The sequence below is a fragment of the Pholcus phalangioides genome, unplaced genomic scaffold, assembly GCF_987345545.1.
Source record: "Pholcus phalangioides strain wild (caught in Gottingen) unplaced genomic scaffold, Ppha-v1.0 ptg000016l_1, whole genome shotgun sequence".
In the NCBI taxonomy this organism is placed as follows: Eukaryota; Metazoa; Arthropoda; class Arachnida; order Araneae; family Pholcidae; genus Pholcus; species Pholcus phalangioides.
The window spans coordinates 878,339-894,978 of NW_028301609.1; the positions used below are offsets into that span (position 1 = coordinate 878,339).

The 16,640-nt window shown below is 35.4% G+C and overlaps 1 protein-coding gene across 1 annotated transcript in view; it reads right to left on the reverse strand.

Annotated features, from left to right (window-relative positions):
* Window positions 1-14,388, reverse strand: part of Prp39 (pre-mRNA processing factor 39) — a 48,691-nt gene extending 34,303 nt beyond the window's left edge. The window contains exons 1-4 of the mRNA XM_089245785.1: window positions 14,245-14,388; window positions 7,235-7,301; window positions 6,723-6,835; window positions 2,917-3,042 (exon numbers count right to left, since the gene is read on the reverse strand). Coding sequence (XP_089101911.1) covers window positions 2,917-3,042; window positions 6,723-6,835; window positions 7,235-7,274 — 279 coding nt within the window. The 5' untranslated portion in view covers window positions 7,275-7,301; window positions 14,245-14,388. The remainder of the gene's footprint in view (window positions 1-2,916; window positions 3,043-6,722; window positions 6,836-7,234; window positions 7,302-14,244) is intronic.
* Window positions 14,389-16,640: the final 2,252 nt, after the last annotated feature.

Sequence of the window (16,640 nt, forward strand, 5' to 3'; positions counted from 1 at the left end):
GGGACTGTTCAAGCTGGTGGAGGCTCTGTGATGGTATGGGGCATGTGCAGTTGGCGTGATATGGGACCACTGATACGTCTAGATACGACTCTGACAGGTGACAGGTACGTAAGCATCCTGTCTGATCACCTGCACCCATTCATGTCCATTGTGCATTCCGACGGACTTGGCCAATTTCAGCAGGACAATGCGACACCCCACACGTCCAGAATTGCTACAAAGTGGCTCCAGGAACACTCTTCTGACTTTAGACACTTCCGCTGGCCACCTAAATCCCCAGACATGAACATTATTGAACATATCTGGGATGCCTTGAAACGTGCTGTTCAGAAGAGATCTCCACCCCCTCTTACTCCTCCGGATTTATGGACAGCCCTGCAGGATTCATGGTGTCAATTACCTCCAGCACTACTTCAGACATTAGTCGAGTCCATGCCACGTCGTGTTGCGGCACTTCTGCGGGCTCGCGGGGGCTCAACATGATATTAGGCAGGTGAACCAGTTTTTTTGGCTCTTCAGTGTATGACAAAATCAGTGTTTCGAAAAAAAAAACCCTCAGTTTTTTGGTTGAACCATGTTTTTTTTTTAATAACATTTACATTGGAAGCAATTAATTTCAGAAAAATCAAACTTCTGATAATTAAAATTTAATGTTTATTAATGTATTAATGTAATTATAATTAACACTATTCCCATATTAATCAATCAATAAATATTTCTTACATTTTAACGAAGACTAACTTTGCGGTTCATTTCCGATTATTTTTCATAAATCGCTTTTTACTGTTCAGTAGAACCTCGATTAACTAGGGGGTAATGGTGAAAGTATAACAAAGTACAACTTGAATATTGATCCTAGTGCTATTATACTGTACGAGATATGCTACTTCTTATGGAAAGAAAATTAAAATGCCTGAGAGATAATGAACCACCCTACAATGAGCTTTGTTCTTCAACGGATTCAGCTGATGTCTTTATTGGATTATAAGCCCACCTGCCCTAGCATGATGGCAAAGTCACTGCTTGCTGCTTCTTTATGAAGGAAAAAAAAAGCCTGTGAGATAATACACCACTACATTTATATATGTGATGCAATCCTCAATTGTGAATTTGCTAAAGAAAGAGCATCAAAATATACCAAAAGGTTAGAAAATCGGGTAAAAATTAGAAATTTTGGTACTGTATGTAACTTTATGCAATTAAGATAATTTATATGAAAAAAAATACATATTCAGACCGCTTTTATGAGATTTTCTAAAAAAAACCATTTGTATCATCTCATACCATTTACAGATATACCATCAGAATATGCCCCAAAAATAGAAATGTAGCAAGAATGAAAAATTTTGGCTAATAATGAACTAATAGGATATTTTCAAGGAAAAAACTGTGTTAAAGATAGTTCCATATGATTTTTTGGAAAAAAAAACACCCCCTACTCAAAAACACGAAAAACACCCCCTACTCAAAAACACGATGTTTAAACCAACTCTGCATAACATTTCCTAATTTCATGAAAAAATGTCAAATGACACGGTAAAAAGTTGTTATAGTCCATTAGCGGTCAAGTTTCCAGTGAAGAGAAGGCTAGAAAGGAGCCACATCACTTTTTTCTATGGCGACAAAGCCTCTTTACAAATGTATCGATGAACAGCTTCAGTAAGGTATGGCCGATTCTCGCAAAGCTCATTGAGAAAAATTATTCCTTGCATGTTACGTGATGCATGTAAAAAAATTTCATACTCGTAGTAATTCATTAATAGGTATGATGAGCAAAATAAACATTGTATAGTTTCAGAAATTTAAACTATCGACAACTAATTGTGGCTTGGAAATGTTATTGGAAAATGTTTTTCTGTAATCAATGAGTGAATGCTATCTGAATTTTATCGCAGCTTGATTCCAGAAAAAAAATATGTGTATTGGATTTGATGTTCATCTGAATCTATGACTTCATTTGAAAATTAAATAGAAAAATTGTATCATGGCTTCTTAATTTGTCATTCAACAAATAACAATCGAAAAAAGGGTCACTTTAACTACATGCAGAATCCACAAAAGGTAACACTGCAATTTTGGAGAGTAAACTTCCAAGAACATAGCGCCGCCATGTGAGCGCTGTTGCTATGGAGAATTAGAAAAAATATTGGTTGCTATTATCCAATCAGTTTCAAATTCACTGTTTTAAACAATACGTATTTAAATTTTTCCCAAAATCATTGAAAACACTGAAAATTTCTGTACATATGCTTCTCAATCACCTTTGATATAAGAAACTATATTCTGTGACGAAAGGATACTGTATCCTTCACTTCACTACAAATATGACCAGGAACAGACACATCCTAAGTGGCTTGAAAAATCCTAAGTGCAGCTTGCCATGTGACTTCAAAATCAGTATTGGAGCCTAAAATTTTCTATATTTGATTGATAAAACAATCTAAGAATGACAAAATTTTCTGATTTTATAATGATGCGTCTTCCAACATGAAATGAGACATCAAGTCTCAAAAAAGTCGAAAAATTATCTAAGACTGGAATAGTTTTTCCCCTTTCTTGGGAACTGACTATTATTGGCTTCTGAGAAATCTTTCTCTCTGGTGCCTAATTTTTTTTCTTTTTTCAATTTGTCACTCGCTGCACTAGGCCTTGAAAAAGTTTTAAAAAAATTTATGGTAGCTTTCCTCAGAAAAAAAAAGAAGAGAAAAACATGCTTGGATCTCAAAAAACTTGGCTGCCACACTGATTATTAATTACCATATTCAGAAATATTTACTCACATCCATGGTCTTTCCTAATCAGCAAGAAAAACAAAACTAAATCTAATATCTACAGGCATCCAAAACCATAAACAAAATACAATATCAGCCCACTATTCATATTGCAACAGAATATATCATAATAATTCCACTTTACCTGCTCGGCAGCCTCCGGAGAATTAAGTGTCCTCTCCATATCAGCATATTTTTTCCAATAGCCATAGCAATAGGGATACCGAGCAAAGAATGCAGCAAAAGCTTCTCGTGCTGCTTCAATGTTATTCTGTATTGAGAGGGTAGAAACAAAATTAGCTCATGAGAGAGAGATAAATAAATGACATGACATAGTAAAACATTAAAAGTACAGGATGTCCACAAATGATTGAAATGGTTTAAATATTTTATTGCAGTAGGTAGCTACACGTAGAGGCTATAACTGCAGTTGACAATCATTTGCCAATACTACCATTCATTGCTTACACACATATCACAATATAGAATTCAAGAAGAATCCGTGAACATTTTAATGGAAATGGGACAGCACTACCTTATTAATAAATAAAACATATTAGGCTTTCATGGCCATCATTCGAATATAATGGAAAGATTTCAGGCTGTTTGGCTATCGTGAATGAGTGGTAAAATTGAATTGAGCATTAGCTTCCCTTCCTTGAGTATTTCTTCTATAATGGTAGTAGACTCTTCATCTGCAGTAGACTCAAATTTCTAAGGCCATACACATAATGAGGCGACCAAGAGGTATGAGAGATTATAATGAAGACTTGAGACAAAAACATTGTTTTGTTCTGAACAACATATACTCGAGAGGAAGAGAAAGAGGCACTCAACGAGGAGTAAAATTTGAACAATCCAGTTTGTTTTCACCTTGAGGTGGTGAGTGGTGGTTTTTGCTATCTGCTGATATTGGTCTGTTTCTCATTTTTCTTTCCCTCTTTTGTGGAGGCATCATCACCATCACACCCATACATTTCACAGCCCCTCCAGCGATTTTCTCTATATGCATTTTTTTCAGTAGCAGCTTATCTCTTCACTCTACTATAACTGCAGCTTAACACATCCAGATAGATCCTGATAGAAATTGGTTCGAAGAGAAAAAAGGTGACTTGATGTTTGATGTAATTTTACCTCTTGTAAGTAAAAACCAAATGAAATGATGAAACAGACTGATATTTGCATAACACCAAAATCAATTACTATCTATAAATCAACCATCATAAAATCATGAAACCACTGATCATTTGTAAAAACCCTGTATGTAAACAGAGTAAAGTTACAATGAAAGTGAATCTAGGTTTTTATTTAGTTTTAAAAATACAAAAAAAAATAACGATGACTGCAGCAGGCAAGCGATTGTTTGGTACCAAAAAAAGTCCAACACACTTTTCAATAGATGAGATTCTCAATATTGTCATTTTCGGACAGCATTTCTTCATTTGAAGCTATGATCTTGAAAATGACCAAACTGTGATGAACCACTTGCCTCAACCGAGATCACAATGAGTACCATGAAGTAATCCAACACAATAAGAGCTGAGATTGAACACTGAATAATTTATGTTAGAGCACTTATTTTGAATGGGGTGGTCCCTCTTTCACCTACTGCGGGTCCATACAGTTATATTCCGCGAATCAACAAAAAAAAATTCTTCACAGAAAATTTTTCTGCCTAGGGAGAAGACCTAACAGAGATGGCATGAAATACAATATGCATTAAATACACTCAAAAATAATTATTATCCTGCATGAAATATCTATAACTTAAATCCAGAGTCTAGTGTGGACACAACTGATTTTATAACTCTAGCTCTCAGAAAACTGCTTCACCAGACCTGCGTGGGCCCTCAGGTCATCCAGGGTAAAAAACCCTTCCAAGAATACATATATACAATATATAAAAACCCTTAAAAATACACATTAAATACAATTAACCTAATAGGTCCCCTACAAAAAAATAAATCCCCGATATGCATCAGCAGTGACAGAAAGAAAAACCAACCCATTGCCTAACAACACAAACATCATGACACACAAGCGCTAATGTTCGAAGAGAGCATAAGTGTTAATGAGAAAAATGTAAATTTTTGATTACAAGTTTCCACTCGGCTAGATCAGCCATGACCCTCATCACCTAGTAACCAGGAAACCAAAAAAGGAGGATGTCATCACAAGATTGATTTCCCAGTAAAGATTTGAAAGATCCAGGGGGTCTATTACGCTCATGTCGTTATGTCCGCGTTTCAAACGTGTTTGGGGTTTGCGGTGCATTGTGGGATAGATTTACGTCACCATCGCTAAAGGTTGATTTTTCTCACATCGTTACTAGCGATTTTCGTTATCGACATCGCTACGTGAAACGTTAACTAACGAGAACCGGAGACCACTCGTTATGTTCGCGTTACGGAAATAAACATGGCCGCTCGCGCGTACATTTTTCGATGGTGAGAGCAACGGAGACAAATTAGTTAGAATTGGAAATTATTCATTCATTATTAATTTATCAAGTTGTTCATTATAATGAATAATAATTCTCTGAATTACATTACTTAATTTAGTAACATGATTTAGAGACAGCATTATCGTTTAAAATGTTATCTGTACACATACTGATTGGAAAAAATTATTCATAGTGGTAAATCGTTATAAATTATTATACTCGGTACAAAGATAAATCACTCTACACAACGTTATTATTTTTTTTAATCTTGTATGGAAATGTCTTTATTCTAATCTTAAACTCATCTCAATATAAGAATATTATTTAACTGGTAAATCTCTCTATCGCGATGTTTTCAAGACATTTTGAAATTTGCTCAATATTTTTTTTACATCTCGTTCAAAATCAACGTCAATATATATTTAAACGTCTCCAGATTTTCCCCTTCTTAATTCGTTTAATAACATTGATATTTTGTAATATGAATTAAGTGTTGCTACTTTCTGTGCAGTACACAGAAGTGTAATGCAGTAAACACCATTACACACACACACACTATACTCTGTACACTATAAAAAAATCAAAGTAAATTTTATTAATCAACAAATAAATTTTTTCTAATCCTTGAGTGCATTTTCTGATCGGAGTATAAAAAAGATGTCAACAACAGTGTAAATTTGGTGGTACTTCATTTTCATGTGTGAAACAAGAAAACCAATTTTCTAATTAATGATGTAAATAAAAGGTTACTTGTTCTTGATTTTGACTTAATATCAAGACGGTAGATAAATGTGTTAAAAACATGGTAAGATATGATATTTTTGATAGTCGTTTTGGAAATTCATAACATCATTGAACTTCAATAGAAAATCATTTTTTAAACGTAATAATTTAGAAAATTTCCCCGCGCCAGTATCATGTGTGTGCATAGCCTACCTTTTTCTCAAATATTTGATGAAAATAAAAATAATCCGGATGAATTAAAAAAAATGCAGCTTAGAAAATTAGGGACAACCAACACACACTAACGCGTACAAATAAATAAAATAATAATAACGCACGTGCTGCAGCACTCGTTGATAGTGATGATGATTATCAGCAGCGGAGAAAATTATCCGATTGGTCCATCCCTTTCGGAGCTAACGCAACTCTCGGACCAGGGAGTTTTTCGTAAAATAGATAACGACATACTGCTGGTTGCTGAGAAAAATCGATGTGAGCGTAATAGACCCCCAGGCCAATACGTGTCCAATCTGGTCGAAAACAAACGACCCTGCCTAGCCCTCATTTTGTGACAAACCACTTGTCACAACCAGAATCTCAATGAGTACCACGAAGCAATTAAATGTCAAGACTGAACTCTGAATAGTTAATTTTAGAGCACTTATTTTCAATAGGGTGGTCCCTGTCCAGCAACTACTGGTCCTTACGGTTACAAAACATGGAACTAAAAAATTTTGAAACATTTCTCAATCGATAATCAAACATGCAATTAAGGAAATTCTCACTTCTTGCTCCACATAATGAAGAAGGTATGTCCACCCAGGAAAGTCTGCTGGATTGTCTCGAACCACCTGCCAATACTTTTCAAGCTCTGTCAATGGCTTGTTACCATCTTTCTCTAAAAAAAAGCAAAAAACAAAAGATCAAGGGAGGAAAATTTAGCAAATCTAATATTACTGGAACAATCAACATATGCATAACACAAACAACGACGATATGAGCTATATTCTTTTTTCTTTTTGTAAATCGAGAACCCAAATACTTTACAGTTATATACTTAAGCAACACACACAGTAAGTGTTCAATGCCAATATTTTTGGTGCAAACATTCTCTCACACTTACAGCACAGCTAAAGAGCAATTTGGAGGATAGGCTCCACAATCCTGTTGAAAGAAATAGAAGAAAAAAAAAACAAGAAAAATTCTTTTTCAAATAACAGATTTAGGGGGCAAAAAAGGCCTTTTTTTCCTGTTCCTAAGAAAATTACTCTCTATGAGATAAATGCATGAAATTAACCTTGGTGCTTTTTCTTTTCTTTGGTCTGATCTTCAGTCATTTTTCCAGAGATTCTCTTTCGTTAAACCTGCAATCAAGAATATATATATGCCAAATTAAATTCTGCCATAGTAAAACGTGATTCATTTATATAAAGGAGAAAAAAATACTAACGACAAGAAATTTCAGGTTGAAATCTGAATCAAAGTATCTTACTTTATTATTGCATCAAGACCAAAAATTGAGTGTGCCACTCTTTTGCCTTTACTTAACGTTGCCAGACATCCAGTTCTTATGTTTATTGGTTATTACCTGTGACATGACTGTCCTATATTTTAAAAAAGGGCTGGACAAATGCCAGGCACCATGGTGGATAAAAAATTTATATTGGCATCTAAAATTTTCTTCGTACAGTTACTAAATTATAGGCTGAGAGTAGAGATGGGATGAATGTTCAGCAGCTATTCAGCCCTTTTGCTGGATATTCAGTACACCAAATAATGCCTAGGTATTTGGCCGAATATCTGCGGAAATCTAAGTATAACAAATTTATTTTAAAAAATTATATTACTTGGAATTTTTAGCATAAATTAAAAATTTGTTAGTGGAGTATGTCCTTCCTGTGAAAGAAGTCAAGTCAGGGTGAATTTATTGGATAAGTAAAACACAAAACTGAAAATAGAATCCTACTACAATTACACAAGTTCACTAGCTGAAGAATTTATATAAACAAGAGCCATGGGCAGAGATACAGGGGTATTGCCCCTCCAGCATCAAAGGTGGAGTCGACTGATCTAATGCATGTCTATATATGTATTGACATTATCATCATGCCCCCCAGCAATGAGACCATGCCCTCCAGACCTTCAAGTCTATCTCCGCCTATGACAAGAGCCATATTGAGCTACTGAAAGAGGAAAAAGGGACAAAGGATATCAATGAAGGAAAAATTTGAAAATAAGTTAAAAATTTTGATGCATTACTAGTTGAGAATAAATAATGATTGAGACATTTTCCTGATTAGTTGTAAAACTGATGTGTTGAAAAATAAATTGTTTGTGTAAGTAACATTAAAATGAAATGTTTCATCGTTTTTGATTGTCAGTATCATATCAATAAAAATCTTCCAAGTACAAATTTAATATTTATTGAAATAAATTGCATAATTAAAATTATTAAATAAATTCTATTTTATATAAAATTTATTGATATTAATTTTATTTTAATTTAATTTATAATTGTGATGAATTTTAAGAAAATTGATACTTGGCCAAAACATTATATGAATATTCAGTATTCGGCCAAATCATTATTTGTCCCATCCCTAGCTGAGAACAGCACAAAAGAATTTATATCAGCATATGGCAAGATGAAAGAGGGTCATTATGCCCTGAAAAAGTCAAAAGTAGTATTATTTTGAACGTTTTTTTTTTTTTCTTCAGGTGAAAAATCTGTTGGCGCCTAAAAATTTTTCTGGCACCTAGATCTTATTTTGATTTGTCCGGTCCCGTTTTAAAAAATAAGCTATTAGTGCCCCAAATGTTTATTAGATTTGATGTGCGAACTATTTTATTTTCCTCCAAAAACTTCTGAACTCTACAATTTTCAACATTGCATAGGTGCCAATTCACAGACTTGAAGAATCTGTAGTTCATTTTGTATTTCATGTGACAAAATATTTCACTGCCAAAAAAACAAATAGAAAGGGAAAAATAGGGATTTTTTGAGAGATCACATAAGGTGACCATATCTTTTTTTCCTGGACATTCCGCATTTTACCTGATTATGGACATACTTTCTTTTAACGCTTTTGTGGGTAATTTTCTTCCTTTCGAATTTCTCTTCTTTTTTTTTCTTTGTGATTTTATTGTTTTGAGAATACCAATAAACAAAAGAATTGTCATTTTATTGAATATATTGGACTCAAATAACATCAAGCCCAAACTACTATAGTGCAATATGCACTTCCCAACGGAGCATTTAAGAAGTGTAGGTGGGAAGTATACTTCAAAGGATTAAGATAAGATATATAAGGCCGATATGCTGATGACAAAAATAAAGTGAAGATGATATTAAAAATATAAGGATAACATTGGCTTGAAAAACATTGTTGGCCAATGAAAAATTTTAATAGAGCCAGTGTGCCAACGTAAATTATTGGCACCAGAAAAAACTGCCAATTTGACTACAACCTCGCTTATGAAATCAATTTATACATTATAATTATACCCATTTATACATTACTTATAATGTAAAAATAGAGCATGAAGATTCCTTGACCACCAATCTCACAAAAAGAAAGTACAGTGAAAGTTCCCAACAATGATGCTCAATATAACTATAAATTTCTCTATAACTACTTTTTCTTGTGGTCTGCAGGTTATTATGTTGAGATTTGACTACTTGAAAGCCCATTTACAAGCATTAATTAGTTAACTAAATTTTAAGTTACGAATGGTTAAAAAAATGTCCACACAATATTAAGTAATTGGATAATTTTTATGGAGGCAAGCGCAACTGGCACATATGCACTAGTCTACCCTAATCAACGGAGGAAGACACACGTAACGCAATGGAAAATATTAATAATTTTTTATATATAACTGGCATTCAGAGAAGTTTTTTTTTTAAAATCATAGCTTTTGCAACCATGAAGATGATCCGGTAGAACTTACGAATATTGTGATTAGAGCCATATTATATAATATATTAATCAAAGTTAAAGAGATAAATTATGAATTATGTAAACCGAAATGATTATGGAAGTGGACATGGTTATTTAGAAGAGGTGGGATGGGTGGAAGCGCATTTTTGTCCCACGAACTAGCAGATGAAGACAAATCAGAATACTTCCACGCAATTAGAATGTCCAAAGAGTCGTTCTATTATTTGCTATCTAAAATAGAACCCGACATATAGAAAAACAGACACTGTAATGAGATGTGCGTTACCACTGAAATTAAAATTAATCATTAAATTTTCTGGCAACCGGAAACAGTTTTCGAAGTTTGTCCCACTTCTACAGGGTATCTGAATCTATTAGTATAAGCAAAATGTTACCTGTAGTAATTCATGAGAAATTTGATTATGTATTTTTACCAATAGATAGCAGCAAATTAGTTTTGGGTAAGGAAAATATTCCAAAAAGCCCCATTCAGTTTTTAATATATAAATCCTTCACACCCGATATTTTTGAATCTTCAATTTTTTCAACTAGTGGGAGCACGTCGACTGAATACTTCGCAGCATCCACTACATAAAACAAAGATTAATTTTCAGCTAGTTTTTTAAGGTAGTTTTCATCATTTCTATGGGTCAACAAACTTCATGATGTAGATATTTTTCAACAAATTTGAAGGCTGTGTCCTCCAGCCACTTCGCCATCCTATATTTTCAAGGAATTCTAGCTAAATGAAAGGAGACAACAGAGCATAAACAGGTTCACGCTTAAGATCAAAATAACCCCCGAGAGCAAGAAGACACTCGGTAGACCTATGCACTGGCACGTGATAGGTCTACTTAACCAAAAAATACAATAGTCTTTATTTCACTAAATTACTTAATCACTTACCAACAAAACCCATAAACTCAGGTCCTTATCATCTGCATACATTTTAAAGTACTTGACAACTTAAAAAATTTAGTTTACTTAATCACTTAATGCGTGGAAATGAACCTTTATACTTCCGATCAATTTAATTGTGCTTAAAAAATATAGTCCTGAAATAGACAAGATACAACCCGAATAACATACAAAGAGGAATTAACATCTTAGCAGTAGTGTTGTATGCACTGGCCCCCAGAGTAGACTAACATCCTCCCTACATCTGGTTAGCAAACCAGAGATGCCCATCCCCACAAAGTTCAGGGGCCAAGGTCTTTTCTTTTACATAGTCGCGGCATAAATGGTTAACACACAAGATGACTTTGAATAAATCAGGTTTTACTCATACTCAATCAACAACCTCCTCGGATGCTGAATTTCACAAGCCTATAATGTTCGGTACTCAAATTTTTCATTGGGAAAAAAAAAAAGTTATTTTCTTTAACAAATTGAGGAAACAATGAAGAGGCTGATTCTACAAGCAAGGATGCAGCCAAACAGATAGCCTTTTTTTCCCCATCACTAATAGTTTAACTTGGCACATTGAAAACTTTTCATTGGCAATCAAAACGTTTCCAAAGCTGGGAAGATACTTTCATTTAGCTTTAGTGCTGTCCTAATCTATTTTTGCACCACTTGAAATTCCTAATCTATTTTTGCACCACTTGAAATTAAGTTTTTGTCAACAACATCTCAGCCCTCTTGTATTATCGTTCTAGTTACTTAAATATGCATCCTTGACTTGGTAATTTTTTAATTTGTTTTTCATTGAATGAATAAAATATGATGAGAAAACGTTTCAGTAAACTTTAACAGAAATCGGTCGCATACCAGTAGAAGAAAACCTTGTTTCTTGCCTAAAATGTGTTGCTAAAATGATTTCAAACACACTGACACCAAGAATTTTGTTGCTGTTGACTGATTTTTTATGTTAATTCTAGGTTGCTGTGTTTATCTTGTGTTATCTTGGTATTTGAGTGTTGTGTAACTTTATTTGGCAGCCATATTCAATTTCTACGATTTTGAAGATGTTTGGTAAACAATAAAGTTTTGTAAGCAAAGTCGCAGTCAAATAGGAATGCTTTTTTGTGTGATCATCAATAGTTTACTTCGGCGCACTGGCTCCTAAAATTTTCCATTGGTAGCCACAAGATATGACAATTTAAATCAGTTTGATTCATAAATCACTTGATTTTTAAAAAAAAATCATTGATTTAAATCACAAAATTTAAATTTTGTGTTTTTTCTTTACAACTTCAATTATATTGAAGTAAAGGTAACCTGGTATAGTTTGCATGTGATAAAGTTCGTTATTAAAAGAGAAGTATAGAAGATCTTTGTGGTAAATATAGACTAACTTAATACCTAGATATAATACAGAAAGAAAACTGCTCATTTCTAGATTTTGTGCATAGAAAAAATTACAGAAAAACAGAGTTGCACTTAGCTTAACGGCACTAAGTATTTTCAGTGCATTTTGATCTGACACTAGGGTTCCCTTGATTAAAAGAAAACAGGAATTATTTTTGGTATGAAGTCTTGAATTCTATGCCCTAATTACTGATTCCAAATAATAGATTTTATAACAACATAAATATCATTGGGTTTTGGACTTTACTTTTTGTATTAAAATTTTGAATTTGCTCGTTTTTTTAAACAAAACTCATTGAATTCTGTGAAAGAATTAAAATGTGTAAACTATTAAGAAACATCATGCAAGATGGAAACACATCCATTCATTGTGCAAGAAACAATCTTGCCAATATAGAATTTATTTTATTTAGCTGATGCTGAATGGACCTATGGTTGTACATTGAGTGAATTGGCATGTCTGCACCATACGTGGGATACTTGAGCTGCCACCACAAATTTACTTTAATGGGAGGACAGCCTTTTCTCTACAAGAAAAATATTAATCCATGAAGTAAATTTGGGCGGAACAGCTTCGGCATAAGGGACACGCCAACTTGGCGACTTTTTCCCGACGATAAGTTGCCAGCGCCGGCACACTGTGGTGTTCTGCGTTGTCAATGTTCTACAATTTTCTTTGTTAAAAAAATACAGCAAGATGGCACTGGTGGTTGTTTTCTATTGTTTCTAGTGCGTCTTTTAAAACTTCCAACTGCCATTTTCAAACGTATCTTCATTCTCCCTCTTTTCTTCCAAATGACATCACCTTATAGCCGCGACATTTTGAATGATTTGAAAAATCATTAGAGATTAGTTCATTTATCTCTTCCTTCCTAAATATAATGTAGTGTGTGGGTCGAATTAATAATTGGATATCTGTTCCCTCAGGTTGTACCTTAATATTTTCCAATATTTATTCTTTTCTACATACAGGATGCCCCTGTATCCTTTTAATTTATTTTTCTTATTTTATTCGAAAGAACCCAGATTTCCGGAGAGTCCGGGTTTTAATTAATAATTCATCGAATATATTTATTTATACAACATGCAGGACCGTTGCTTATTTAAAAGAATCTGGATTCCCGGAAAGAGAGTCCGGGTTTTAATTAATAATAAATAGAATATATTTATTTATACAACATGCAGGACTGTTGTTTATTTTCTATGCTGGTGATTTTTTTTTTCAGCGCCTGTAATGTGTATAACGGCCTTAGCGAATTTTAATGGGGTCGTTGGACATGTTTGGCGTCGAAAAAAAAGTCGCTGTCGCCAAAAATCGCCAACCTGTCCCTTATACCAAAGCTGTTCCGGATATTATACCGGGGTGAACTCGAGGGAAAAGTCATCTAGTCTCCGCCGGGAATCGAATCTAGGACCCCTTGCAAACTGGGCAAATGCATTAGCGTACACCGACAAAATAATCAGGGCGGGACAAATCCCAGGCAACTAGAAAATCGGTATTGGCAATTGAAATTTCCTAAATCCTCCAATTCAGTTGCTAAATTGGAGTAAATGTCTAAATTAAAGTTAACGGATGGCGCAAAATTTCGTGATTTCGTTACGCTATGTCTCTTAACATTAGAAAAGTAAAGGGAAAACATTATTTAGGACCGTTTTTTTAACCAAAATACCACGCTTGGGTCCTAAGAAATTGGGCTGGCATCTTTATCAATAAATGTCCCCAGCCCCGCATGGGACTAGATTAACACCCCTCTCTACAACTAATTAGCCTACCCGAGGTAGCCCCCGAAGTTCAGGGGCCCACTTCCCAAGTTTTTTTCCCCCACGTAGACACTGCCGTGGTTTACCCAAGAATATCAGTTTGAGGAATCGGATTTCATCCAACTTACTCGGATTCATAATTCAAAAACCTATAAAACACTCGGTATTCAAATTTTTCATCAAAGAAAAAAAAGGCCTCTATTAACCGATCGAGGAAACGACCAAGACATTAAGGGATACGCATACTATAATTAACTAACCGGTTTGTTTTCGGGAGACAAATACATGTACTTACACAATCGTAAAACAAGATTAAAAGATATCCCGAATCATGAATATAATCGAGATACTTATTGCAGCTGCTCTAAAACAAACAACGATTAACGGCAAATAGATAACCCTATGAGGATGTGTCTCTTCAAGAAGCGTCTCAAGAAGGTGGAGGAGGCCGACAGCTTGGAGGAGATGCCGACGAACAACAGACGACAATCTGTTTGAATCTTGAGAAAAATAAATAATATCGTTATATATGACTCTATGTTGCTGCTGCCATCTACACCAATTGATGGTTACTTTTGCAAGGGTTAAAAAAAATAGCGATTTTCGATTTTTGTTTCAGTTTCATGTTAGTTATGGTACTTTGGATCTGAGTTATTAATTTCACGTCGGAGCCTGTTCCAGGAATTGTCAGATATCTTTGTTTAAAAATAAAATGTATCTTTAAAAATATCATGAGTAGGGCTGGCATTCCCCCTCCCACATCCTGAAGTAGGGTCTCCAGCATGGCCACCCCCCCCCACAAGGGAGAGGCTGACAGGGCTCCAGCCCTGGGGCCCGGGACGATTCTCATCATTTTTTTGTTTTTTCACGCCATAAATTCCCTATAAATGGGGCCCGTGAAAAGTCTGATCTGGGGGCCCACCAAAGGTCCCATCCTAGGGGCACACGCATCAGGATGGGGGGGGGGGGCCCATGGCCTTAGGGCCATCTTAAGAACATCATGGGCCCCCGGGCCAAGTCATTTTTCTGAGGCCCTAGCTGGAAAATTCTTGAAAAATGCAACTATTTCTCATTTTTCCGAGGCCCCTTTTCTCTTGAGGCCCCCTGGCCGTGCCCGGGTGGGCCCATGCGTTAAGACGGCACTACATGGCCTCCAGGCTGGGATCTTTTGCGGGCCCCCTGTCAGACTTTTCACGGGCCCCCTGTCAGACTTTTCACGGGCCCTCCTATAGTTAATTTATAGTGTGAAAAAACAAAAAATGATGAGAATTGCCCTTGTGGGGGGGGGGGAGGGGCATCAGTGCTGTGTATTAGTGACACAAAGATGTTTCTTATACACCAGCGGTTCTAAACATTTTCGACTCGCGAAGCCCTTTTTGGTTTATAGGGTGAATCCCCCTTTTTCATTTACAGTTTGGTAAGCAGTGCCTTCTTAAGGCATGGGCCCTACCGAGTACGGCCCGGAGGCCTCAAGAGAAGGAGGGGCCATTCACAAAAATGAGATCTGGTAGAAATTTTCGAGAATATGCCTGGTAGGACGTCCGAAAAATCACTTGGCCCGGGGGCCCATGACACTCTTGAGACGGCATTGCCTGTAAGTGCTAATGCGGCCTTCATCTCATCAACCGTCAGCCATAAAGATATAGTTTCAGTTTGAGAAATGCTCAAAAGATGTTCAAAATTACCCTGTACCAGTTTTGAGAATGGAAAATAAAGTATGTAACGAAATAAATCTAAATTTTTATACTGCCCCCTTGTCCTCTAACTTCCAATTGAAAAGTTGTTGCCCCGTATCTCCCGAGGCCAACAGGAAAAATTCCATGTTTCTAAAAGTGCAATATTCGCTAAGATATTTTAATTTAAAAATCGGAGAAAAGTTGGGAAAGGACAGCATAAATTAGGGAAAGGAGCGTTAGTTATTGCTGTTCTTTCTTTTTATCCTCCAATTTTTGAATTCACATATCTCAGCGAATATTGCATTTAGAAACATGTAATTTTTTTCTTTTGGACTTACAGTAGATACAAGGCAATAACTTTTTAATTGGAAGTTAGAGGACAAGGGGACCGTATAAAAATTTAGATTTTTTTTTACTTTGTGTGACACAATGTTCTTTCTCTCTTAGAACTGGTGCAGGGTAATTTTTGAGCACTTTTTGAGCATTTTTTAAACTGAAACTATATTTTTACGTTGATGAGATGAAGATCGCATTAGCACTTACGGGACACCAAGGTAAAGCCCCGTATGCTTCGTTTTTTGTTTATTTATCAAATTTACTTATTTACTTTATTTTTTACGAGGGGTAATGGAGCCCCTGGGAAATGCACATGGAGGCGCCGCGAACACCGGTTGAGAACCGCTGTTAGACAGGAAGACCCAAATTGTTTACATAGTAGATATAGCTCTATTACCGTTGGCTTTGGAAACATATTTTCAATTCAAAAAAAAATTTCGAATCACGCGCAGTTACTTAAAATATTAAAATTTGTTTGAAGGGTCGACCAGGGCCGTCTCTATTATAGAACAGAGACGGCCCTGGGTCGACACACATAGGAAATAAAGAAGTTATCCTTTTATAGTCTCTCTGTGAATTTCTGGTACAAAATCGAGTCACCTTTCTAAGCCGCTGTGGTTGCCACGTGGTCATAGTGACAGATTCGCATCGCGCGAACCCGGGTTCGTACTCCACCGGC